General features: G+C 34.1%; 5 protein-coding genes and 1 pseudogene across 5 annotated transcripts; 1 reads left to right on the top strand and 5 right to left on the bottom strand.

Annotated features, from left to right (window-relative positions):
• Window positions 1–61: 61 nt before the first annotated feature.
• Window positions 62–2,258, bottom strand: LOC104903158 (uncharacterized). The gene is made up of 6 exons (XM_057392180.1): window positions 2,162–2,258; window positions 1,949–2,066; window positions 911–1,390; window positions 584–773; window positions 427–490; window positions 62–330 (listed from the first exon to the last, which is right to left on the bottom strand). Exons 1-6 carry the CDS (start codon window positions 2,256–2,258, stop codon window positions 62–64), a joined length of 1,218 nt encoding a protein of 405 aa, XP_057248163.1.
• Window positions 2,259–2,402: 144 nt separating this feature from the next.
• LOC130590164 (uncharacterized) lies at window positions 2,403–9,123 on the bottom strand. Its single transcript, XM_057392179.1, has 5 exons — window positions 6,393–9,123; window positions 3,659–3,793; window positions 3,434–3,564; window positions 3,156–3,214; window positions 2,403–2,679 (listed from the first exon to the last, which is right to left on the bottom strand). The coding sequence occupies exons 1-5, from the start codon at window positions 9,121–9,123 to the stop codon at window positions 2,403–2,405; spliced, it is 3,333 nt and encodes a 1,110-aa protein (XP_057248162.1).
• A 21-nt stretch (window positions 9,124–9,144) lies between these two features.
• LOC104903160 (uncharacterized) lies at window positions 9,145–10,248 on the bottom strand. The gene is made up of 2 exons (XM_010691158.1): window positions 9,898–10,248; window positions 9,145–9,774 (listed from the first exon to the last, which is right to left on the bottom strand). The coding sequence occupies exons 1-2, from the start codon at window positions 10,246–10,248 to the stop codon at window positions 9,145–9,147; spliced, it is 981 nt and encodes a 326-aa protein (XP_010689460.1).
• Window positions 10,249–11,266: 1,018 nt separating this feature from the next.
• On the bottom strand, window positions 11,267–12,328 carry LOC104903161 (uncharacterized). Its single transcript, XM_010691159.1, has one exon. The coding sequence runs from the start codon at window positions 12,326–12,328 to the stop codon at window positions 11,267–11,269; it is 1,062 nt and encodes a 353-aa protein (XP_010689461.1).
• A 2,883-nt stretch (window positions 12,329–15,211) lies between these two features.
• LOC104903162 (uncharacterized) lies at window positions 15,212–18,965 on the bottom strand. The gene is made up of 11 exons (XM_057392178.1): window positions 18,813–18,965; window positions 18,437–18,701; window positions 18,263–18,347; window positions 18,045–18,172; window positions 17,761–17,845; window positions 16,453–16,573; window positions 16,196–16,356; window positions 15,986–16,106; window positions 15,658–15,831; window positions 15,499–15,561; window positions 15,212–15,370 (listed from the first exon to the last, which is right to left on the bottom strand). The coding sequence occupies exons 1-11, from the start codon at window positions 18,963–18,965 to the stop codon at window positions 15,212–15,214; spliced, it is 1,515 nt and encodes a 504-aa protein (XP_057248161.1).
• A 6,903-nt stretch (window positions 18,966–25,868) lies between these two features.
• LOC125493892 (small nucleolar RNA R71) lies at window positions 25,869–25,983 on the top strand (annotated as a pseudogene).
• The last annotated feature ends 1,178 nt before the right edge of the window (window positions 25,984–27,161 follow it).

Here is a 27,161-nt window from a genome sequence, read left to right as displayed (position 1 = left end):
TTCTCCAAAGGTAAGTCTTACATGTTCCTCCATAACCATAGACAAAAAAAACACCTCCTCTTCATTGCGAGACAGCGTCCATAATTTCTTGGAAAATTCCAGTTTGCTCAATAGTTAATCCTTGGAAAAGTTGCTGAAACTCTTCATTTTGTTTTCCTCTGTCATAAGATAGCTCATCCATTATGAGCTTATTTTGACCTTCTAACACGATTAGGTCATCTGGATATGGCATCTCGCTAAATCTACGAAGGGTGCTACCGTTACTTTGTAGCTTAGCTTCAATCTCAGCTAATGCATAATTCTGCAATTGTTCATCGCTCAGGTGCAACGCTTCACAGCAAAAGCATTTATAAGAGAAAAGGTTAAAACAATGTCAAAGAATAATCATGTCATAACATAGTAAGGAGGCTATAAATGTTCAAATACCTTGGTCTCGTAGAATAGTGCGTTGTCTATGTAGGATATCTTCCGAAAGAAGATGCCAAGTTTTCTGCCATATATTTTCAGGTTTCGATAGACTTCATGATAATAGCATCATACAGAAAAGGTTACGTAGATAATGTCCAGATTCTCTGAAGCTTGCCTCCACTATCGCATCAACATACTCCTTGTCATCATCTAACAAACCTCTAGCATAACATGCTTCTTTGAAGGTGGGATGTACTACACCATCAACAACGCGTATGTCTTCATAGCAAGTTACACCTTTCACATAATTCAACAGAGTCCTCAAGTAGAATTTTTCACCAGCTCCAGGCGTGACATGATAAATTCTGCCAATTGCAAATCCTTTTTTCCGTGAAGTCCATTCTCTTGTGCGTGCTTGCCACACAAATTTTGTAGGAAACTCAACATAGCTTAATTCTCTTGCTTCAGCATGTTCTTTGTTGCACTCCTCCAGGATAGGAACTTTGTTTTCTCAATGTGTGGTCTTTCAAGCACTTCCTCAACATCGGCATCGTCAGTGAAAAGGACGGTCTGTTCGTCAGGTAGATGAAAACTTAATCGTTTGACAGCAGGGATTCTAAAATGTATGGGGAACCCATATATTCTCCACATAGCTTCACATGGCGATATGTATCGACAATCATAATACATTTTGATTTCATCAATTTTTTCAGGATCTTCAGGATTTTGACGATTATGGTATGCAGTCGCAGTGACTCTATCGTATCTCTTGTTTATATATTTAAATAGATACTTGATTGAGCGTGATTGATTACACCATTCAACATTGATATGTGCACGATACTTACAGAGTAATTGAGAGTTGTATGGAACAACGAATCTATTATCAAGCATGACACCATTTTTTTCAACAGTTGCTCCATTATCTCTTCTTCTGTATACCGGATAACCATCTTCGTCCACTGTTGTTCTCTCATTAAACCTTTTTGGAAATGTTTTGTGCACATTTATCCACCATACACGGGGAGTCAAGATTAGAAGCACCACATGGGCCATGCATCATGTGTGTTGCAACTAACTCATACAAATCTGGATTTTCATCTTTGTTCGATAACTCAGCACATATAATTTTGTCGACTGCTTCTGCGTTTGGGAACTTGTCATCTCGATGTAAGAATAACGGTATATGTGCATGCGGAAGCCAGCTTTTGGAATTCTATTGTATAGACAACTGCATGTCAAATGTCAGCTAATTAATTAGTAAAATTTTCACGCCTAACTTAAAAAACTAATTATGTTTATGAAATTAAAATGTAAATATAGTCTATGTATGAGTATTTGATTACCAGCTCTTACTCTGCCGAAAATATTTCGGTCCTTCAAATCCTTAACCAATTGGTCGAGCTTCATCTTAAACACTCGAACAATAATGTCTGGTCTATCTTCAGGTCGTAATCCCTTCTTGGAAACAAATCTTGTAATCTCGGCCATTTTGGATTACATGTGAAATAAAGTAATAAACAAATCCGGATAGCCATACCATCTGCATATTGCCATTGCATCTTGATAGTTCTCCCTCATATAGCTGTGTCCTCCAGTGATGATGATGCTGATAACTACCCGACTACCAGTTGATGCTCCTTCTGTATCTCCTCTATCTGCTGCACCTCTTAAATTCTTAACATAACAGCTCTGAAACTTTTTTGATTATGTCTAACGAACGACAATCTTTGTGCTTCCATCATGGTGTAACCATCAACACTTAATTGTTGCAATAATCTTCCAGAAAGTAATATTGTCTCAGCTTCTCCACGACGATCATGTATGCGATATGCAAAGAACTCCCTCATAGTCAGTTTGTCCCTTTTATTAGAATTAGGGTTTGATAAATCTCCATCCCTATGTGAAACATCAACCCTATACCATCTTCACCTACGGAAATAGTAGTGGATATTGAAGAGCAAGGTATGAAGGATGGAGTTCAGAAATTTGTTTCAATTTTCCACCCTTTGTCTCCACATTATATCTCTTTTATCCGCACTATCAATATCTCCAACGATGAGGGCAGCAACCTCATTGGTTGTGGGCAAGTTATATGTCCTTCCATCTGATTCCCTCCTACCAATTAGTTTCAATTTGACATTCTGACATGCATCATTTTTAAAGCGATCTCTTGCCATTCTAAAAATCTTTGCTAGAGGATTGTGTTCATCAATCATATTTTGTAATTCAACAATCAAAGGGTCTTCGAACTTTTCAGGATTTTTAGAACTGCGTTCATTTGGGGAAAATGTAATAAGTACAGTGAATTATACATGTAGCATGTGGATTAATAAATTACTAATCATAAATAGGTAACTTAATCGTATTTATTACCTTTTCTGTTGTTAATCTCATGCTCAGTGTCGTAGATGTAAAGTTGGGAAAATTTAGGACGTGAGCCTTCATTTGGCAACAAACTCCCTATCAAATGATGATTCTGACCACCTATCTTAAAATTGTATGGTCCTCGTCCTTAGGTAGATGGATGTATAACTTTCCCTCCCATTGATGTAAAAGAATGCATCATATTGTATGGCCTTATATTTTCAAAGAAGTGTTTGCTTCTAGGATGTTTTCCTTCTAGGAGATCTGAAAGGAGTTTCGGCGGAGGACGCAATAAAGGAAGTTGCACTTTCCCTTGCATGCAACATTGTGAGAACTTTGGCTTTGTCGTGTTTATATGCTTTTTTGTTCTTTCCTCGAACCACATCATGGCCCCACATACTGCACTCCCATATTGGATCACCAATATCCCAATAATCTCCTGACAGAGAAGCACATGTTAATTGTTGTTGTTAACAACAGATATGAAATATGTCTACAAAATGAAAATGATTACGCTAATTCTTACTTCATATTATTTTTTATCAAATTTTAACTTTGAAAATTCAATATCATAACAAAGTTCATAATGCAATACTATATTGTATAAATATTTGTATAATGTATTCAACACAAAGCGTTGGTAACTCATGTGATTTACCTCTTTAATATCCAACATACGTGCATAACTACTGCACTCTCCATGATTGCCATCAGATTCTATTGGATTTCGTTGGTCTACCTCAAACGCAATTGTTGAATTACCCTCTTCAAGTAACCCACTACTATTTCCTGAATCGTTTCAAAAGTAAAACATAAATTTATCTATAGACTTAGTTGGTCATATATTATATATATGAAGTATAAACTTATGTAGATAAAATACCTAGCTCAAATCTTCTGGTCACTTCATTCAAAATCCGTTTACTTTGTATGAGTTGCTTATTGCACCTAAGTGCAGAACTCCTTTGTTGTAACTCAAGGAGCTCTCTTCGTTGAACTGTAACAGCTTCAAGATTCACTAGAAGATACAAAAAGCTTATTTATGGCATCGTAGACATTACTACCTTTTCTTAAATATGCTTTTGCAAGGTAGTAGAAAATGATTGGGCAATAATATGTACCGCAATTACGTTTTATAGCTAATATAAGCCTTCTTTTCTGCCTTGCTAACTTCGCATCATGCTGTTTAGCTTGCTTTAAAAGAAAAATATTAAATTTTAAGTATTATTCAATCTCATGTATATTACAATGTGGAAACAAAAATATTGATATGATTATCACGGAAATGCCGTGAAATTTTAATTAGTATCTTGAAGACAAATTTCCTTACTATTTGGAGCATCACTATTGCACAAATTAAGGATTCTGTTTGTAGTAATTGTAGACATATATGGCAGTTGAACATCACGTGTAGTGTCTGTAAACACAAAAAAGTCACTTTATAAGATAATCGATGTAAAAATACTTCATAATCATATATATATATATATATATATATATATATATATATATATATATATATAACACTATTGGTTCTCATGCAAACTAACCTTTTTTTAGACGTTTCTTTGTAAGTAATACTCTCCGTTTATGGCGATTGTGCTTCGTAGTTGAGTGCTTATCTTCAACAATGGTACGTTCTAAAAATAAATATATCAAATTTCAATATCAATAGGTGGATTAAATAAAATTTGTAAAAACTTATTGGTGCAATTTGAAATAGATTGACCAATAGAATTGTTACTCAATGGTGTTACATCTGTGTGTAAATGATCCGGAGTGTTGTATAAGTGTAATTTTGAAGATTGAATGTATTAGTTCCAACTATATAACCAAAAATAATTAGTAATTGTAGTCAAATGAATATTTTAGAAAACGTACATGTTCTAACAAACTAAAGTCTTACCATACATAGTTGGGGTTGTAAATAAATCCGTAGCTATATTAGTAAGTCCAGAATTATTAATCGTTGTAGTTGGTGTAGACGCTACCAATGAAATCATTCAATTAGTGCACATTTATTAATATCTTAATCAATACTAAAAGAAATTAAACAACGACCATTGATTACCATTTGAAAGATATATATGTGAGTGTAGATGATGAATAGCCAACATGACCTTCATTTTCTTTGTTACCTCCTCGCTTACAATAGCGTATTTCACGTTTATCTTTCGATATACACTTTCTTTTATGTCTTTGAATTTGGGAAGCTTTTTTTCTCATTTGATCAGTTCTATGAAATCATGTTTTTAAAGCAATGTTTATATAAGTTGTCAAATAAATAGTATAAATCATAATATAAACCTAAACATGAATGCTTTACCATGAAATACTTCCACTAATGGGCTTCTATCGTTGGATAGAATCGATGAATATTGTGATGGTTGTATAGTTTGTTGCAATTTCAAATATTGTCCACCTAACATGGCTACATAAATATATATCAATTAGTAAATATTTCATATCATTTGATAATTTTATTCATTTTATGCTTTCATAAAATGTAAAAAAATTATAAAAAAGACGTTTTACATCGGTCACTAATCGAAACTGAAGGTACGATGTGTGGCTCATTCTCTTTGTTACTTGTTTCAGAATACATATATCTATCAGGTTTGTCTTCCAACAAACATTTTCTTTTCCGACGTACAATTTCTGCAGCTTGTTTACCTAGTTAACTCACATAGATAGTAAACATCGTCAGCAAGAGAATTAATTTTAAAAATATGTAAATCTTAATAGAAAAATTTATAGACATTATCTAAGGAGAGGTTGTTTAATGAACTGACCGTTGGATATATCCATTAAAGGGCTTTTGCAACTTAGTAGTATGTTAGACATACTTCCACCTGGTAAGACATTAAACACCCGTGCATTATGCATATGTTAGGCTTGTTCTCCACAACTTTTTTTTGCAGTTCAGTTCAGTTCCTAAATGATAATCGTTACTATTAATTAGTTTTAATTTAATTCAGTTCAGTTCAATTCAGTTCAGTTCAAATCAGTTTAATTGTGTTATGCCGAAGAAAACATGCCTTATTTGTAAAGATATTTTATAATCATAGTTTATTATGTTATTCACTTAAACAATCTTCTAAGCAACCACACATGGCAATAAAGTGTTGTGTTTACAAAATAAAACAATACAACATTGTTCTTACAAAAAAATTTAAATAATAACATTTCTATCTCCTCATTACTACTCACCATTTATAACAGTTGACTCCTCATCTTTTCATCTTTTCATCTTTTTATTTCTTTCATCTTCTCACACTAAAATGAACTCCTTCTATCATTTTTTTTTTGATGTTGAAAGAGGCTAGAAGCCAAAACAAACTACAAAGCTTGTACTACAAAGAAATTAAAATGCAAAGAAACAAAGAAAAATAACAGCTACAGAACCCAACTACGATAACCCTTCACTAAGCTTCAGCCTGCTCTAGTAGAAGGCACCATTCTTGGCCACGCAACTCCGCTCAAATCCTCCATAAAATGGTTCGAAGATCCCCTGGGACCGCCTCAATGAATTTGAATCTTTCCTCCATGTCCACACCGAAATTAGCTAGCCAATCAGCAGCTCTATTGGCTTCTCGATATGAATGCTCCAAAGTCACCTTCCAATCTCTCTCCTTGAGCAGAGCTTGACACTTTCGGATTAAATGAATATATGGAGAGTTGGATGGAGCTTCCACCCAACATATTAACAACGATCTCAGAGTCAACCGACACCACTACTTGCCGATGGCCACCATTCCAAGCCACACATAAGCCACGTAACACGCCTAGAAGTTCCACTTTCGTGGAAGAACACACACCGCAATTTATCGCGAAAACCTCAAATAATTCACCTCTATGCCCTCTGATTAGGCCTCCTGCTCCAGCTCTTCCCGGGTTCCCTTTCGAAGCCCCGTCTGTATTCAATCTCACCCACCCTAAGCATGGGTAGCACCAACGAATATGCCTTTCCTCGCGCGCATTATTTATATGAACACCACCTATCATTCTCGACGTTAAAGCGAATTTCACTTGGTGAACACGGGCCATAATGAAGCATACCTGGTCTAGCGGAATACGAGGACTCTCATTAAAAATGCGCTCGTTGCGCCACTTCCACAACCACCATACCGCAACACTAAATACCTGGGGCCATCCCTCGATATTACCATGATTCCCAGCCTCAATATTATACATCATCCAATCTTTCAGACCGCTATTCCAGCTCGGATTCATCGAAGCCATTCCCATTTTCCTCCATACTACTCTGGCAGCCGGACAATCGCGAAGGATATGTAAAGTATTCTCCTCAACTTCTCCGCAAACCAAGCAACGGGGGTCACTAGTGATTCTTCGAATAAACCTATTGCTGTTCGTCATGAGACGATCTTGGATAGCCAGCCATAAGAAAAATTTAATCCTCTGAGGGACCTCCACCCGCCACATAATCTTCCACCCCGTCACTTCCTCAATATCAGGTTCCGCTTCGTTGCGAATAATCTTTAAAGCTGAAGCCAAAGTAAACCCACCAAAAGGTGAACCATTCCAATATAACTCATCCACACAATCATCATCTTCTACTAATTCATGAGCAGCTATTTTCCCTAGATCTTCCCGAGATAAGAAGTTTGCGAAAATATCCCACTTCCACCCTCCCTGGTTATCCCACATCTCATTAACTGACATGCTTTGAAGCTGTAGAGGTGGTTCGACTAACGCCGTCTCCAAAAGTGGCTTATTATTTACCCAATTGTGTTGCCAAAATAAAGTTTTCTGACCATTCCCAACCGCCATATTCACCCCTTTCCTAATTATATCCACACTACTCATAATGCCCCTCCACGCATTCGACGCATTCTTTTTCTCCTTAAACATTTCCAAGTCGCATTTATTTTCGCAATATTTTGCACGCACGACCCGAGACCACAGGGACATAGGCTCAGTCAATAGCCTCCAACCCAATTTGGCTAAGAATGCTGTATTAGTCTGCCTCATAGCGCAAATACCGAGCCCTCCCTCCTTCCTTGTTTTCGAGATATTAGCCCAAGAAACCATGTGAACCTTACGCTCACCATCACCTGCTCCCCATAGGAAGTGTCGCGACTTCCTATCCAACTCATCACACGTAATTCTGGGTATCTTTGTGGACTGCATAGTGTACATTGGAATAGAGCTTAATGTCGATTGCAAAAGAGTAGCTCGGCCCGCCATAGAAAGGGTCTTAGTTTTCCAACCTGCAATTTTTCCATTAATCTGCTCAATCAGATATTGGTAATCCTTTTTCGATGATCTACCATTGATTGTGGGAACTCCAAGATATTTACCAAAGTCCTCTGTGGCTTCCATCCCCAGCTTTGAACATACTGCATCTCTAATGTCTAGGTGGGTATTTGGAGAGAAGTAAACCCGAGATTTCGCGAAACTTACCTTGCTACCAGAAGCGTCACAAAACTTACGTAGGCACTGCCCCATCAACTCAGCTTGAGACTCGGAGGCTTCCCCGAACAATATTAGGTCGTCGGCAAAGGCGAGATATGACAGAGGCGGTCCATTCCGACTAGCCCTGACCGGTTTCCACGCTCCTAATTTCACTTCTCGTTCAATTAGATGAGTCAACCGCTCCATACAAATGACGTATAAGTAGGGGGATAATGGGTCCCCCTGCCTTATACCACGAGAAGGTTGGAAGGCGGGCATTGGTTCACCATTCCACAGAATTTGCAATTTTGCAGATGATAGGCAATTCATGATAATATCAATCATCAGCTGAGGGAGAGAAAGTTCCAGAAGAGTGTCGCGAATAAACGCCCAACTCAAGCGGTCATAAGCTTTTTCAAAATCTATTTTCACCGCCATATAGCCCATTTTTCCTTGTTTATTGCGCATCGTATGCAACATTTCTTGCACAATAATGATATTATCAGTGATTTGCCTTTGCGGCACAAAGGAACATTGTGTGGGGGAGATAATAGAAGGAAGGATTGGCTTCAATCTATTCACAATAATCTTTGTGACAATCTTGTAAACTATGTTACAAAGTCCAATTGGCCTGAATTGATTAGCTTTCATGGGGAACTCTACCTTTGGAATGAGGACTAAGAATGCATCATTTAACCCATCTGGAAAGTCCCGACCTCCAAGCACATCTCGAACCAACTGGGAAACATTAGGTTTCACAAGGCTCCAAAAATTTTGAAAGAAGAGAGGTTGAAATCCATCCGGGTCGGGGGCCTTGTATGGTTTCATCTCCTTAACAGTTGCCCATATTTCACAATCAGCCACCTCTCGAGCTAAAACTTCTCTGTCAGAGGCACTGATTTCGGGGAAATAATCCCTCAGCATTTCACCCATGCTGCGCGACGAGTTTTCCTCTCAGAATAGAGAGCTCCAATATTGGAAAACCAAGTCCTTGACTTGATCGGTCTGCGTCACCCAATTGTCATTATTATCCATCAAAGCATTCACACTATTTCTACGTCTTCTGATGACCGTAGCCAAGTGAAAATACTTGGTGTTCCTATCTCCATTGCATATGGCTTCCATCCGAGATTTTTGAAACCATAGTAATTCCTCAGCATTCAGCACCTCATCCATTTCTCTTCTCAACTTCGATTCAAGTTTAATGAGATGCTGTTGACGACCTTCGGCCAGAAGTTTTTGGATCCCTTCAAGCCGAGCCCATAATTCTGATTTTTTACGGAAAATATTGTAGAACTGGGATTTATTCCACGCTTGGAGGTTATCCGCAAATTCTCGCAAGAAAGGCACAATTGGAGCAGAAGACTTCCACTTGCTATGGACGTACTCGCTAAATGACCCATGATTTAACCAAGCGGCCTGGAATCTAAATGGTCTTATAGCCTTCGTGACTGGGGCGAAACCCGTAGTACTGATAAGAATGGGACAATGATCTGAGCTAGCCTTAGGAAGATTCCGCACAGCTCCTTCAGCGAAAAGGAGCCTCCAATCCCCATTTGCTAAACCTCTATCGAGTCTAGCCGACTTGAAAGTTTCACTTGAATTCCCTCTAAACCAAGTATGTGCCGGCCCCGAGCATCCCAAACCAAGTATGTCTCGTTAAAGTCCCCCCGCTAGTAGCCAAGGTCCATTGTAATTCGTCTTTACTTTTTCAAGCTCCTTCCATAACTCTTTGCGAACCGCACTATCCGGGCTTGCATAGATGGCGGAGAATAACCATGGGTTGTCTCCAATTTTCCTAATCTCGACACTCAAATGCTGAGAGTGGTTGCCAAACGACGTAACTCCCACCTCATTTGAATTCCACAAGAGCCAGATGCCACCCGAAAATCCTTGGGCTTCAACTCGCATTCGGTCCTTGAAACCAATCCTTTCACAGACTTTATCCGCCTGAGCACCACTCAAGTGAGTCTCTACTAACACAACAATATTAGGTCTGTTTATTCTGATCAATTCACGAATTACAGGAACCTTGTTTCCCCCCCTTGCACATTCCATACTAAGATTTTTATCGACATATTAAACTGCTGGCATACGGGGTAACGGTTATACTCAAGATCGTATTCTGGGGAGCATTGACAGGTAGAGTTCTCTCAACGCCCTCATTAGCCCGTCCGTGACATATGGGATTGCCGCCCTCATCATCAACAGAGGGTTCGGGTTGCCCGGTGGTAGCAACGAAGTGAACTCGAGCGACGCTCGATTCGCTAAGGGATGAACCACTATCACATAAGGACCTTCCATTGGGTCCTCCACAAAAACTTCGACCGCCGGCGGGATCGTCATCTCTAATGATATCGGAATTTGCGATGGGTTCATTAGGGACATCCTTCACAGTGCCTTTACTCGAAAGAGCCTTTTGTCTCTCACTGTTCTCTTTACCACTGGGTGGTGCACGAGAGATTTTCTTCTGAAATTCTTTTTTGAATTTAGAATTTCGCAAGTTCGTAATTTTAGCATTCGAAGAAAGCGGGATACGTTCCTTAGTCAACATTAATTTTGGACGCAAATTAGGATTCGGTTTTTCAAAATAAAGAAACTTATCTTTTCCCAAGATATTTTCCTTACTTTTCGGGAGCCTAACTTCGCCTTCCTTAAAACTCGGATCCGGTAGAGATTTTTCCTCCACATTCCAAATTCGATTCAAAATTACCGGATTACTAGAATCCCCCCCCTCTTTTGCAACAGTATTTCCCGCCTGATTTGACTCCAGCTGACAACCCAGACCCGAATGGTCTTTCTCGGACTCCTGCTGAGCTTCCATCACTTGATCCACCTCCATTTTCTTGAATTTGTCCGTCACGGTTTGATCTATCCCACTCCCTGATTCAATAATCTCTTCCCTTTTGTCGTCTCCTCCATTTTCTACTTGGGCGAGTGTTTCAAACCTCGATCCCGACGTCGTTCTTGCACTAGTGGATGCTTTATTTTGAATGCGTATCTGTTTCTGGGGAGCTTCCTGAGTTCTAACTTGTCCATCTTGATTCTGAACTAAACTACCCTTCCCTCTGGGAGGCTATCGCCTTACTTGACGTTGGACAATCATCCATGCTCCATAAGATTTGTCTTGCACCTCGGATTGCCAACCTGAGTCCTGTGTCTCATAAGCTCCCAAATTTGACCGCCCTGCTGTATCCTGAACCACACGCTCTTCCGACTGAGGTTCTCTAAATACTGGACAACCATCTTCTTTATGACCTAAATGGCCACACTTAAAACAGATCATTTTCAACCCCTCGTACTGAATCATCCACACTCTCTTATTCAGTTTAAATTTGGACAAAAGAGGTTTAGTGAGATCTACCTCGACGCAGAACCTCACATATTGGCCCCTATCCATTGATTCCGTATTCCTATCAATTTTTATGACTCTGCCTATTTTTGACCCAATTTTATGCAGCACATGTTTGTCAAAGTATTCCACTGAAAGATGTGGAATCCGAACCCACGCAGTCAGGGTTTTAATAGGAGCTTCATCTGAAACAAAATTAGGTGTCCATTTTCGAATAGTGAGATAGCTATCTCCTATCATCCAAGGCCCTTGAGTCAGTACAAAATTGTAGTCTTCATTGTTGGAAAACCTAACCACATAATACGCATAGCCAACATCTGTTAGCGCAATTTGTCCCTTTAGGCTCCATTTTTGGTTCAGTCTACGCATCAAGACTTCGTATCCCAATCGTTTATCAAACAATTTTATAATTAGAGCATTTCTCCACGGGGACCGGATTCGTCGTTTTTCCTCACGTGTTAGATGAATTGTTGGACAGTTAGAATCCTCTTCTTCTTCATCGGACACCACTTCTTCATCGGAACTAAAGTCGCCGCCTTCATTGAGCCCTTCAAATAATGGGTTTCGAGTTTGTTCGAAACCTCTGGTAGCCTGACTGTAGGATCTCTGGGGAATGTTCCCTTCATTGGACTCAACACGACTTGGACTCATACTCACATCAGAACCCCCCTCCAACTGAGATGGAGAGAGCGCTCGTTTAAATTTTTTCTTTGATCGTTGAAGAATATCATTCTCCTCACTCGTTCGCACTACCGGTCTTTCGCTCTCGCTTTCGAGAGAGATCATTTTTTATTCCACTTTTTGTTATAACATTATCATTGAACTCCTTCTATCATGGTGGTAAATAACCTCCTTATTTTCTATCTCCTCATTTTCTATCTCATCATTTTCTATCTCCTTAGTTTCGATCTCACCATTTTCTATCTCATCATTTTTGTCTCTTCTCTTTCTTCTCTCCAATAAAAGTAAAATTCAATCACAAGCAATTCACATAATCTCACAACAAAATGCAAAAATTTCGGACATATGGCCGAATATATTGAAGACGTTTTTTTGACATGAAGAATTGGAATTGCTCATCATGGGTTATATCAAAGTTAAAATTGTGGGAAAATGAAATGCATGCAAGCTACTAACAAATTCATCCAACAAAAAAAAAGAAAGGTTAGTGGTCATGTTTTCTAAAGTTCGATTGAATTAATGTGTCTCCAAACTGATGATTATTTTCGTTTTTTTATTTCGAGGATCAAAAGTATAAGTCTTGGGAAAGAATTCGTCATGCAATCGTGTATATGATAATGCAAGTAAGTATACTTATTTTCCGAAATGATTGGTAAACACTATAAAAATAAATCTGATTTTGTTTATTATGAGTCTTTTTGAAAATAATTGTTACTTTTTGAAAAGAACCATAATATTTGATTGCATGTTTATATATCCATCTTGATTAATTTTGTTATTTTTTCCTAAGATCAAAACTTTAATTTGGGGATGAAATGTAGTATGATGTGCATAATTGACAAATTAAAAAAGATTAGTTTTGTTTTAAAGTAATAGTTAATGATAAAAAATTAAATAAAACAACGAAAAAAAATCTTATAAACTAATATAATTGATGATTTTATTATTGTTTGCATTTTCGTATCTATATATTCCAATTTATTCTTTTACTTGTTTTGATGAGAAAAATTATCAATTTTGGAGATACATACTAGATGCTACATGCATTCGTGAATTCTAACCCTAATGCAAGTAAGTTTAATAAAAGGCTATTTTTTAGGATTGTATATAATTTTAATTTTGGAGATACATGCATTCGTGAAATCAGATTGTATTAATTATGAGTATAGGATTTTATTGCTTTTTTCATCCAAAAAATCATATTTTCTTAGGATCAAAATTTTAATTTTATTTTAATTGTGGTCGTGCACTTAAATAAACAATATAAAAAATACTGTAAATAACTTGCATGCATATACTTCACAAATCAAAGAATCTTACTTTTATTTTAAAGTTATTGGTAATTGTTACATAATCTTCATAAAAATAAATCCGATTAAGTAAAATATGATTTTTTAGAAAGCAATGCATATTTCAAGTAGTCAAATTTGCTAATATCATGATTATTTTAACTTTTTGCAAAAAGTAAGCAAACTCAATATGTAAAATAATTTGGGAATTCAATTGTTTCTTTATTACTATTATTCGATTCGACTTCCTTGCATAGTAATTGTATAGTTCGATGTAAATATTTTAGATAATACATACTTGTTTCTTATTATCTTTAAGTCGCGTATTAAATTTCCTCTTATCTTGTGCGCCATCTTGATCATCCATCTTTTTGAGTTTCAATAAACAAAGTAATCTCTATAGTTTTGTTTATATGGTTAGTATTTATGTAATGAATGGCGAAACAGATGATTTATTGAATATGCACTATATATAATGTTTGCTAATAATATGTTTATGGCAATTGCCTTATATATTTCGATACTTTAAAATTCTGGTGTAATGAATTAGGTTGTGGTGAATTAATTGATTCGTTTTTATATATGGTATATGTTTGAGTGATTTAATCATTTAAAGTAGGAAATAATCTTTGTAATCAATTATGTTATTGTTTGATATGTTGATTGAATGACTTGATAGATTTTTTTTTCTCCGAATAAAAAGATTTACTAATAAATCTAATTTTATGGAATTTACAAATTGTGTCTCCATATATAAAAAGATTGAAAAAGAGAATAACAAAAGAGAGAAAACAGTAAAGGAAAAAGAGGTTTTTATTTGGATGTGATTTTTTTAAAAAAAATTTAATGTTAGCGTGCAAAATATTTTAAAATGTTGATGTTACCTTAACTTACGGCTAAACTATAGGAAAAGTTTAAATTTGATAATATTATAAATTAAAAAATATATTAATTGGTGGTGCTTTAAGTTAATTAATTAATAAAATTGGTATGTTAAGAAATTAGACCTACAATTGAGGCTAACTTATAGGAATAAGACTAAAATAATGCTCACTCGGTTCGTCAAATAGTTTGGATGGCATTTTTTTTTTAATATTTTAAAAATCTAAGATGCTTCACGGGTCAAATTTGATTTTCTTTGAAAATCTAGATAACAAATATGTTATTTTCATTATTTTTTATTAAAATATGTGAGAGTTAAATAATGGGTTTGACCATACTTTAAACTATTATAACTATTATGTTACAAATGAATGATGGTAAATTCTAAAACTTCCATTTCGCGATAATCATATATAAAAACTTCATTTTCAATTTTTTTTATAAAATTAGCAACATATACATGTGACTATTAATCAGTTAAATTGAGAACATGGGAATTTAATTTCTTATGTCATCAATATAAAATGTGCTAAGTTTTTATTTTTTAAGTGGTTCAAAATGTACCATTAATGGAAAATATGTAAAATAAAAGGATCATATCAAAATGACTATGACGTTCATGTTGAACATTTAAAAACTTGAAACAAAATTCCTCATAATAGATAAAGTAAAAATTCTGGCCAAACAAATCTGAACAGTTACATTATTTCAAAAATCATAAAGCCAAGAGTATCTCAAAATACTAAAAAAATTGTTGACACATTATTGGTTGTTCATAACAACAATATGTTAACTAAACTAAACATTCCTCGAATAGTTAGTTCGTCTCCACTTCCTTTAGCTTTTTGGAGGTTGAACATTGTGCATCCACCTTTGAGTCTTCACAACTTAAGTCAAGCAAATTCGGGTCTTCTAAACCACGCTTCAAGGGTGTTTTAGATGTTGGGGTAGATTCATTATCACGCGTACTTGTGGCCTACATGAGTAATAATAAAAGTCGTTTGTGTTATTTATCACATAATATAATTATATTTATATAAGAAAAGTTCTAAAACATTTTAGCTGTATTATGTAAGAAGTAAAAAATCTTTTGAATTATCTTACTTGAGCCCCATCTATTTCCTTGACACTTTCAGCCTCGATTTGTTTTTTCACTGTCCGATCATCCTTGTATAGAAAATTCATTAACACAATATTAATATTTTATCATCATATAAATTAACAAATTTGAAGTACTTTGAAAAAAAAAAAACCGACACTGACCTCCATTCTGATATACATTCCCATCCACTTGCCAATGACATCTTGATCATCAGTTGTGTTGACGACAGTAAATGTAAGGCTTTGATTGTAGTTATAGTAGTACTGAAGATCAACTTTAAAAAGCAACTTTTTTCCCAAGAATACCAAAAATTCCTCTGGGAAGCTTTCATCGTCCTTTACATAGTAGACAATATTATTTTATAACACGCAATCAATATTCATAAGATTTTTAATGTAATAATTTTTCTTAGATTTTTAACGATTTATATATGTTCAAAACAGAGAGGTTCTTATTTGACAAAGCAAAAAATAACTAAATGATAAGTACCTTTTTATGCAACTTTAATAGTTCTGTAGCAGATTTATCAACAAATTTTCGAACTTCCTTGTCAAAAAGAACGAAAGTTGCATCTCCCGTACCATCTGTCACAATTATCTTAACTCTATACCTATGACCATAAAATTAATAGAAATAATAATTTAGGATTTTTTGTTGAGCGTAGTATATTCTATAATTATGTACACTAGTAAAATGTACCTTGGGACAGGATATTTGACAATATGATTTTCCTTCTTGCACCTCATACCACCATCTTGCTTTTTATTAATTCCACTAAAGCATATCTTACATGTCTCGTAGTACCATCCTAATTCAACATCTATATCTTCGATTGTGCCATAGCAAACATAAAGACCAGGCTACACCAAGAATATAAATTTAAGATTGATAGAAAGTTAGAATTTGAGTGTCTATTATCATAATTAATCTAATGAACATTTGTCATAGTGTCATACCTTCCTAGACTCCACAAGATCACACATGTCAATAATATACTCTTCCTTGAGAAATTCATTTGTCTCTGTTGAGACATTTGACAACTTTTTAGAAAGTGATGGTTCTCCTAAAGCAGCCCTCCTGTTTGTTAAATAAAAAATTAATCGTTATCTAAGCGCAATCGAATATACAACATAGACGTGTAAATTTTGGACTTATAATATCATGTTTGCATGATTACATATCATGTTTGCATATGCATAAACAAAACAAAGCACTTGCATTTTGTTAACTTATAGTTGACCGAATTGTTGTGTTGAGCCTATTTACTAATAAATCTAAGTTTAAGAAATTTTCAATTTGTGTTTCCATAGTATAAAAGATCATTTTGTAGAGAATAACAAAATAGGAAAAACAGTAAAGGAAAAAGAGGAAATTACTTGGGTGTGTTTTTTTTAAATGTTTAATGTTAGCGTGCAAAATATTTTAAAATATTGATGTTACCAAAACTTACGGCTAAGTGTAAATTTATTAATGTTATAAATTAAAAAATATATTAATTGGCGATGTTCAAGTTAATTGATAAAATTGGTATCTTAAGCAATTAGACCTAGAATTGAGGCTAACTTATAGGAATAAAATTGTTATAGTACTCAAATGTTTCGTCAAATAGCCTTGATGACATTTTTTATTTTTTAAAAATCTAAATAATAGGCATAAGATTCCTCTTTTTATCAAATTTGATTTTCAGTGCTATTACTCCCATAAATTGAGAACATGGGAATTTATTTTTATTTTTTTGAAGGGAGGGAATTTTTTTTTATATCATCAACATAAAATGTGCTAAGTTTTGTATATTTATTAGTTAGAATTGAGAACATGTGCTAAGTCATCAATTTAATTTCTTAGAATAGTGCTTGTATATAGTGCAGTAACATATTTGCCTTTAAGTTACTTTTTTTTTCTTCTTTTTGGCTGGACAGCTGAATGATGGTGTATATATAAATCATATTATAAATTGTCATCTTTTAGTATTCATAAGATTGCAAATAATATCATGATAAGATTGATCATAAGTTGTTAGGAATTTTTTTTATTGCAAAAAATTATGTTCAAATATATATGGTTGACTATACATATATTGTTTAAAAGGAACCCAAAATCCACTATACATCACATTATATTATACTGTACCATATGAGATAAATTTTTTTATGGTAAAAGCTTAACATTATCCTATGAGATTCACCGTTTTCTTTACTAATATCTTAGCGATCCCTTTATTTTTTGAAAAAAATAACATACTAACACGGTTTATCTGGAAGTACCTTTGCTTGAAGTATTTTATCTCTGGAATATCCTCATTAATGAATAGTCTTGTTGCATATCGAGAGATAGAAACTCGAACCACCCCTGCACCACATCATATAATTTAATTGTGTGTATTGATATGTAATATATATGTATATATGTATATTTAGATTAATGGACTCATCTATTTTTTTTTGTTTTTAATGTAAATCGAAATTAATTTAAAAAAGGAAAGTTCCACGGAATATTTGTTAATCATTCTAGAAAAAAAGGGTTTACTTAGAGTAGAGGAATAACATACCTTGATAACTAATTCTTTGTCCTAACTGAACCACAATTATGATTGGACCCTTTTCTCCATTAATAGATGCATAAGCTGGAAAGTGATCCGCATACATGTCCCATATTACACACGTTATAGTCCTATGCCTGTCAAAATTTGAAACAAAATGCGGGTTGAAATCCTCCTTTTTGCATGGTTAAAGAAATGTTGAAGAAAACAAATTTGTTAGTTCTTACTCTAAATCAATCAATTCCAAAGTCATAAATCTCGAATTATCATTTATAGTAAAAGGATTGTAACTTGTTACTTCTCCAATAAAATCTGCAAAAAAAAGATTATTGAAATAGTTAATTAACACACATATTTAGAATAACCGTTTAGTAGTTGAAGAAAAGTTAAGTGTAAAATACCAATGTAGTAGACAATTGGAATCTTTTTTGATAAAATATCATCAAATGAAACCAAATTCAGTCCGTGCTCAGGTATAGCCGACTCATCGGAGTCACTAATTTGAGAACAGTAGTTAAGTGTAATTATGAAGTCATTTTGAAGTCTTGCCGATCCTGAATTCTCATTCACGCCAAAAGTGTGGAACTCTTTAAACGCGCCTTGCTTTATGAGATTTTTGAATGTATCAATTAGATTCTTTCGGCAAGATATTTCAATCTTGTCTCCCTTATTTAACCATACAAAAATTGAAGAAAACAATTATTATAAATGAACAATTGTAATATAGGATAGATTAAGACAATATTAAAGATGAAAAAAATGACTATAGTTACAAACCTGTTCGTCCATCAAAATTAGTTCTATGCTACTAATTTTTTCCTCTTTGTTATTTTCATCTTTTTTCTTTTTGTGCTCTGGTTTAACCCAAGTGCGAATGATTCGACCCTTGACGAAAACATATTTTGAACCTTTAGTCAGATCTTTTATCATAACTAAATCACATGATCTCATTTGAAAAGTAGAGATTGCTAACTTAATCTCTTCTAATGCGAAATGGTGTTGTGGTCTTTTATTGTCAACAGTAACTTGGTATTTATAATGGAAGATAAGAAAAGGGGGTAATAACCTAAACGTATTATTAGGCAAGACTTCACAGAATATGACAATCACTATCTTGATAAGAAGAGGAAGTTTTTAATTGCCACGTATTATTAGGAAATTTACCCTCAAATATTGCAATCACAATCTTAGATTATCTCAATCTCAATATTTAAAGGATATAGGTATCATGTGCATGGAGGTAAGTACAACAGTTAATTGATATATGGATGTATATATAGTCCTCTCAAATTTGTGTGTGAAGAATTATGTACATGTTAATTTGTTGATTTTATTACTTGAATTAAGAAGATTGGTGATGCTACTTGTCATTGTAATATTAGAATGTCACATGTCGTTCAATTATTCATTCTTCAATTTTATGGTGAATTAATTGATTTTTTGTATGGTATAAATTTTTGCTACTTTAATCACTTAAAGTAGGAAATAATCTTTGAAATAAATTAGGTTATTGTTTGATATCTTGATTGAATGACTTGATTGATTTATATTCTACCGAATAAAAAGATTTACTAATAAATCTAAGTTTAAAAAATTTACAATTTGTGTTTCCATAGTATAAAAGATCATTTTGTGAAGAATAACAAAATAGGGAAAATAGTAAAGGAAAAAGAGGAAATTACTTGGGTATTTTTTTTAAATAAAATATTTAATGTTAGCGTGCAAAATATTTTAAAATATTGATGTTACCAAAACTTACGGCTAAACTGTAGGAAAAGTGTAAATTTGTTAATGTTATAAATCAAAAATATATTAATTGGTGATGTTCAAGTTAATTGATAAAATTGGTATTTTAAGCAATTCGACCTAGAATTGAGGCTAATTTATAGGAATAAAATTGTTATATGCTCACATGTTTCGTCAAATAGCCTTGATGGCATTCTTTTATTTTTTAAAAATCTAAATAATAGGCATAAGATTCCCCTTTTTTCCAAATTTGATTTTCAATGCTATTAATCCCATAGATTGAGAACATGGGAATTTATTTTTATTTTTTTGAAGGGAGGGAATTTATTTTTTTATATCATCAACATAAAATATGCTAAGTTTTATATATTTATTACTTAGAATTGATAACATGTGCTAAGTCATCAATTTAATTTCTTAGAATAGTGCTTGTATATCATGCAGGAACATATTTGCGTTTAAGTTACTGATTTTTTTTCCTTCTTTTTGGTTGGGCAGCTGAATCATGATGTATATATATAAATCATATTATAAATTGTCATCTTTTAGTATTCATAAGATTGCAAATAATATCATGATAAGATTGATCATAAGTGGTTAGGAATATTTTTTATAGCAAAAACTATATATTGTTATCATAAAGTAGTGCATATCATTAAATCAAATCATATATAAAATACATTTCTAAAACAAATAATAGTACAAATTGACTTTTATTCATAAGCTTTCATATTAAAACACCTGTAAAATTGCAAGAAATTAACAAAGTCTATTATCAATTGTATTCTAAGACAAAGTACACTCTTATTAATCTCATACATGAAGAATGTGTAAGACATTAAATTCGATATCCCATCAAACGTCTTCTAGTAATGCAAGCATCTTCTGTTTCTCCTCCATGCGAATCCTGTAAAAATTAATAGTAGTGGTTTTAAACCAAAAAAATGAATATAAAATATGTTTTTTTTTTTTTTTTGAAAAAGGAAGTATGAAATTAAGATATAATACTTAAAGAGATAAGCACACTCTTCAGCCCAATCCACGCATGTCAAGTCAACGACGTCAAAAGAAGGATAAAGTGAATTCTGGAGTGTTGATTTTAGTAGAAAAATATAGGCATCTCCTATATGTGCGTAAAGTTTAGTGCGTAAAATGTTCTTGTAGTTGACCTAAACCAAAAAATATGTTAGTGACAATGAATTATATGCGTAAACAATATAACATATATGAATTCAACTACATACACTTCTTATATATAAATACGTACCTCATTAAGTTCATTTCGTAAATGATACTTTGATGTTTGTAATATATATGCAATTTGGTTGTCACGCAATGTAACATTCATTGTTCCACTCATGTCTTTTATTTGAATAGTTACGGATAGCCTATATTGATCAACATTGATGTTGGTAACTCTGCCAATAATTCTACAATACTTTTCCTGCAATGAATAAGACATAAAAATAAACAACCGTCCAATGGCGTAAAATTTTAAATGCAATTTTGTCAATAGGTTAGCATGAAGATCTTTCATACCCTTTTGTATTTTAGAAATTCGCGTATCGTCAACCGTTTTACATTTGATATGAGCAACAATCTACTTAGTGGAAGGGAACTACTGTGTATCTTTCGAACCTTTTGTTGAACAAATTTATCATTGATGAACCTATTAAATTGACAACATTACAAATACGTATTTCAAGTTAGTACATAATTGAATTTAATTATTTTTTATTATAATAAATGTCTCACCATTTTCGTAATTTGTATGCACGCTTCATTTTAGGGTTGACCATCATTATTGTAGTACTTTGTGATTGTAAAAACAAACCTACAAAATCATGATATATTGTTCAATTAGAAAAGAATAACCCACGTAGATCATATATCTCTTTAAAATAAATGTTTGGATTAAAACGTTTACCATTTTGATAATTATATATCTCTTTAAAATAAATGTTTGGATTAAAACGTTTACCATTTTGATAATTGTGAATGATCAAACCTTTTGCGAAAAGTGTGATGTGTTGTGAGACAATATCCCAACTATTCTTTTGTATAGTTCCATGAATGTAATTGCTCAAAAGGCACAATATAGTTGCAGTACAACTAATCATATTAATAAAATAAGTAAATTAGAATCAAAAGGATATATATGGTATCATGGTCAACATATAAAATGTGATGACAAAAACTTTAAATTTACCTTTTATCTATAATGATAATATGTTGCTTATTGATGTTTTGAGTAGTATCTAATTCCACGGCACCTAAATATATAACTATTGCTAATACACCTACAAAAACAATTGGTTGAATATTCAGGTTGTATGATTTAAAAATAATAATATATATTGTATTGGACCATGTCAATAAATACCTATTTCAATGTTGTCAGTTGCTTGAAGTGTTTGGAGTTTGCATAGCTTTGTGAATTTGATAGTTGCTTCCATAGTCCACGTGTATCTTATTAAGTAATGAGATGATTTATGTATTGTATTGTAGTGACCGTTAAAAAATTGATATCGGTATTATATAGGACCTATAATCGATTGTGTGTTTTTTAGAATAATATTAAAAAAACCGATTTGCTTGTATTATATTATAATATTATATGTAAAAAAACGATTATGCTAAAGTAAAGATTATATGTAAGAAAACCTCACGGGATTTGCTTGCACAAAATATTGCATCATCATCATATTCTTTACTAAAGTAAAGATTCTAGTTTTTACTTGTATTATATTATATTCTACATAGTGTATAGCCGAAATGATATTTTTTCCTAAAGTCATTCAATCATCATATTCTTTCCTTAAATACTGTTCTTACATTTACATAATAAGGACGTCAATTTCTACACAAAGCATTGGTTGAAATTAGAAGATGACATGTGGCAATTTTAAGATGACATGTGGCATAAGCAAAGAGGTGGCCGGAAGAATTAGAATGAAGGAGAGCAGAGGAAGCTTCATGTCTTGCCACGTAGGTGGAAGTTTTCTTGCTTTAATATTATATATGATTGGCTTGATAAAATTAAATTTTTGAACAAACTGTTCAGATTAAGGTTGACATTTATAATCCAAAAATGGTTTGTTTAACTTCTCCACCATATAATAGAATGGTGTTCTTTAATTTTAACAAGTTTAGTTTTTATTTCTCAAGGGACTTTCATGGGTTTGGCTCAAAAAAGTCGGCATGTGACCCACCCATTATCTTTATGGTTTTGATGATCTGGACTGGACTTTTCACATACTCGCCCTACAAGGTCCATGAGACAGGCTGGTTGGGTGGGTTGAATGGGTTTGCACCGTTGGCCATTTCAAATGCTATCTTTCGACATCTAACCTTGATCCTCTTATCATGATTGACTTTTGCTTAATTCAATAATGTTGTATGTGACCCAATATGTAATAGCCCACACCAATACGTAAGACCCAATTAATTCTTAACTGACCCGATTTTGAACCGAATAAGTCGAGTTTGCCTGACAGCTGCATATCCACCCGATTCGGACCAAAATCGAATCTGTAAGTTCAATTTTGATCAGATCAGATGCGCTTTTTTCCACTAGTGTCGGGGCAGCTGATTATCGTTTACAGGTGACTGTTAATATTTATGTATGATATGTCAAACGCTCTTGTGCTCTTGAGTTTAGGATAGGTTAGTAGGGTTAGTTAAGAGTTAAAGAATATATGAATTGCCTTTGAATTATAAGCTTAAAGACTTGAGTAGGATTTGAAAATTAAGGAATTGATATATTTTTTAGTATGGAGTTGTTAAAAATAAAGGTCAGTAAATTGGGTCTTAAAAGTTTTGGCAATTATATAAGTTGCACTTAGAATATGGGGATAATAAGGTGTAGCGGTGATTTTATTTCCACCTACCGTGGTGTGAGCGCGTATTTGACTACCACTAGTGGATAAAAATGCAAGGGCTGCGGTGCAAGGGCTGCGGGGCAAGGGCTGCATTTTTTCAAAAATGCAGCCTTTAATAGTGAAAGGTTGCGTTAGCCCAAAAACCGCAGCCCTTTGTTTACGAAGGGTTGCGGTCAATGCAAAAACCGCAGTCCTTTTACTGAAGGGTTGCGGTTAGCCAAAAACCGCGGCCCTATAAGTAATAAAGGGCTGTGGTTTTTTAAAAACGCAGCCCTTTATGGTTTTTTTTTAAAATAACTTTAATTTAAAAGAAATTGCTAGGGCTTTAAGGGTTTCTCACAAAAAACTCAATCTCACGTTCTCCCTCTTCTCTCTCACCATCCTCCCTTCTCTCTCACCATCCCTTGTCCACTACTACAACACCACGCCGCCGACACTACAGCTGTGCAGCAACCACCATTCGCCACGCCTGCCACCTCCTGACCGCCTCACCAGCAGCCCAGCCATTCACTTAGCTTCGCCGACTTTTTCCTAGCCCTAAGATTTATTCTCGTCGCTTGTCGTTACACAATTCGTCGCAACTCCTCAGGGAAACATCAAAGTGTTAATGCTCTTGATTTGCAGACCTGAGTCTTTAGGAATTGTTGTCAGGATTCTGTTTCTGGTGGTTTGTCGGCTGTTCTTCATTCTTCATTCTCTCTCTTCTACTTCAGCCGCTTCACCGAAACGTCGTCGAAATTGTCCGCCCTTCTTCTTCAGGTACTCTCTAACTTCTTCTTCTCTAATTCATATTTCTATGAATTTTTCACCATACATCACAATCTTAAGTTGAATTTCATTTCAACAGCCAATCATATTGATTTTCAGGTACTGCCGTTTTTTTTCTGTTACCGACGACTTTATCGTGCTCCTGCTACCACCGGTGCTTCGTGGATGCTACTACTTCGATGGGGTTTCCTTGCCGTCGGTCGAACTCCGCTCATCTCTTCCTCTTCGTGATAATTTTTCTTAGTGCCTTTAATTGTTCTTTTTTTTTTAATAGTAAATTATAATTTGATGTTCTTGTTGATTGTTGATAAATAATTTCGTTTTGTTTGTTTGTTGATTCGTTTTTTGATTTTTCCTGTTGTAAATTTCTTGATATAATCAGGAGTAAAAAATTGCCAATTTTTTTTGGGTCAAAAGGACTACGGTTATGGTCAAAACCGCAGCCCTTTGTACAAAGAAGGGTTGCGTTTTAGGCCCAAAACCGCAGCCCTTCCAATATTTGGGCCTAAAACGCAGCCCTTCGTGTGAAGAATGAAAACCCTAAACAAAGAAAAAACAAAGAAACGAAGAAACAAAGTGAAGAACACTCGTATGAGGAACCCTGATTTGTTCGTATGAAGAAACTCGTGATTAATTTGTTCGTTTTATTTTTAGGAATTAATTTAGGGATCTGAAGTCTTTTATTCTAAGATTTGTTTGTTTTATTATTTTTCAGTATTTTAGTTTCTTTTCTTTCTATATTTTAGATTTGTTCTTTTTTTCAGTTTTTTTTGTTTAATTTTCTGTATTTTAGATTTGTTAGTATAAAAATTTAGGGATTCTTTTGTTGTGAAATATTTCACTGAATGTTTTGGTTGAATGAATGTGAAGATATAAGTTTCATTTTGTATTTTTTAAATTTTATGTATATGTTTTTCAGTTTTTATTATTTTTTAGTATAATATTTTATTTTTCAGTTTTATGGCCGGATTAGTTTTTTTTTGTTGTATTTTGTATATGTAAAATTGTTGAAAATATTATAAATGAAATTTTTTTTATAAAATTGTGTCACTGAAATATTGAGACTCAACTCTCAAACTGAAATTCTATCATGAACTCATGACGTTGTACAGTTGTACATGTTGCTAGGTTTAAGACCCTTCCACACCACTTTCTAATGCAGTCCTATTGAAAACCGCATCAGATTTTAACGAATCTGATGCGGTTTTGGACCGGATCCGTATTTATCTCAATAATGTTGCGAGCCCATCTGATGCGGACCAAAACCGCATCAACAAGCCCAATTTTGACCGCATTAGATGGGCTTTTTTTTCACTATTGCTCATACCCTTCATCAATGGCTTTATCCATGAAAAACCCACCGGAGGCTCTATCAATTACCCGCTATGTATCTGCATCAACTCTAGAGTAGAAAATCTGACACAAATAGATCATGTATAAACCATGATGAGGACAAAGGCGATGTAGATCCTTGAATCCTTCCCAAGCTTCATAGAATGATTCGCCAGGATCTTGGGTGAAGGTCACTATCGCATGACACATATCTGTAGTCTTTTGGTAAGGATACCACTTGATGAGAAAGATCTTTGATAGTTCTGCATAAGTGGTGATGGTAAAAGGTAACTTATAACACTAAACAGAGCTTTGTCTCGCAAAGAAAAGCCAAACAAAATCAATTTCATCTCATCGGTAGTAACACTAACTTGTTTCTGGATAGTACAACATTGTAAAAACCGTTGTAGGTGCTGATTTGGGTCTTTAGATGGTAACTTAGCGAACTGATTATTTTGAACCATATTCAGAACATAAGACTTGATTTCAAAATCCATAGCAGCAATAGTAGGCATCCATGCCCTAGTGGGTACATTATCAGGAGATGGTTGTGCATAGTCTCTGAAGGTTCGTGTAAGTTTCTCACCCATTTTAAGAGAAATAGGTGTGATGGAGAATTGTTGTTGCGGTGAGGATGGTGGAGAATGTGCCTTTTGGGAAGGTGTCCTTGCTCACAACTTCGCTTGCTTACTTTTCTTTCCGAGTCTACGAGCGGTCTTTTCAATCTCCGGATCAAATGGAATGAGATTTGGGGATTTTCATTTCCTGCTTATACACTAAAACACTAAAGCAAACGTGAGATGCTCCAAAGAACATAGGTTCTTCAGAGTAAGTTAATGTAATACTATAATTCAGATAAAATAAATTAAACCCTCTCCCCAGCAACGACGCCTAAATTTGACAGGCTAAAATCATATCACTTAATCAAAAATAACGTAAAGTCCACTAACTATTAGTCAGGGAGGTCAGGATCGAATCCACATGGAGAAACTTATATTATTATATCTTAACTCTAATATTATACTAACTAAATCACATGAAAACACTTGATTTATTGAACTAAGCGAATGATAGAATTAAATACGAGGGAATAAATCAATTAATAAAGAACTAGGATTATGGATCACTATACATACAATTCAGGAAATCAGGGATGACTGACAACTACCTGATAAGTCAATTTATCTAGGGCACATGTGATTTTTCTCGAACATTACCTCCCTTAAAGATCACCTAGCCGCTCTCGCATGGTCAAGGATCACTCTGCCTAACGATTAAGAGCCTATATGAAATCTCTCCTCTCGAAGCAGATTCAATATTGCGATAGTAGAAATACAAATCAGGCCTAATTTATAAATCTAGCATGAACGATTCAACCACAGGAAACAATTGAAATATA

The sequence above is a fragment of the Beta vulgaris genome, chromosome 9, assembly GCF_026745355.1.
Source record: "Beta vulgaris subsp. vulgaris cultivar EL10 chromosome 9, EL10.2, whole genome shotgun sequence".
NCBI lineage: Eukaryota > Viridiplantae > Streptophyta > Magnoliopsida > Caryophyllales > Amaranthaceae > Beta > Beta vulgaris.
This window is presented reverse-complemented; position numbering and strand designations above follow the sequence as displayed.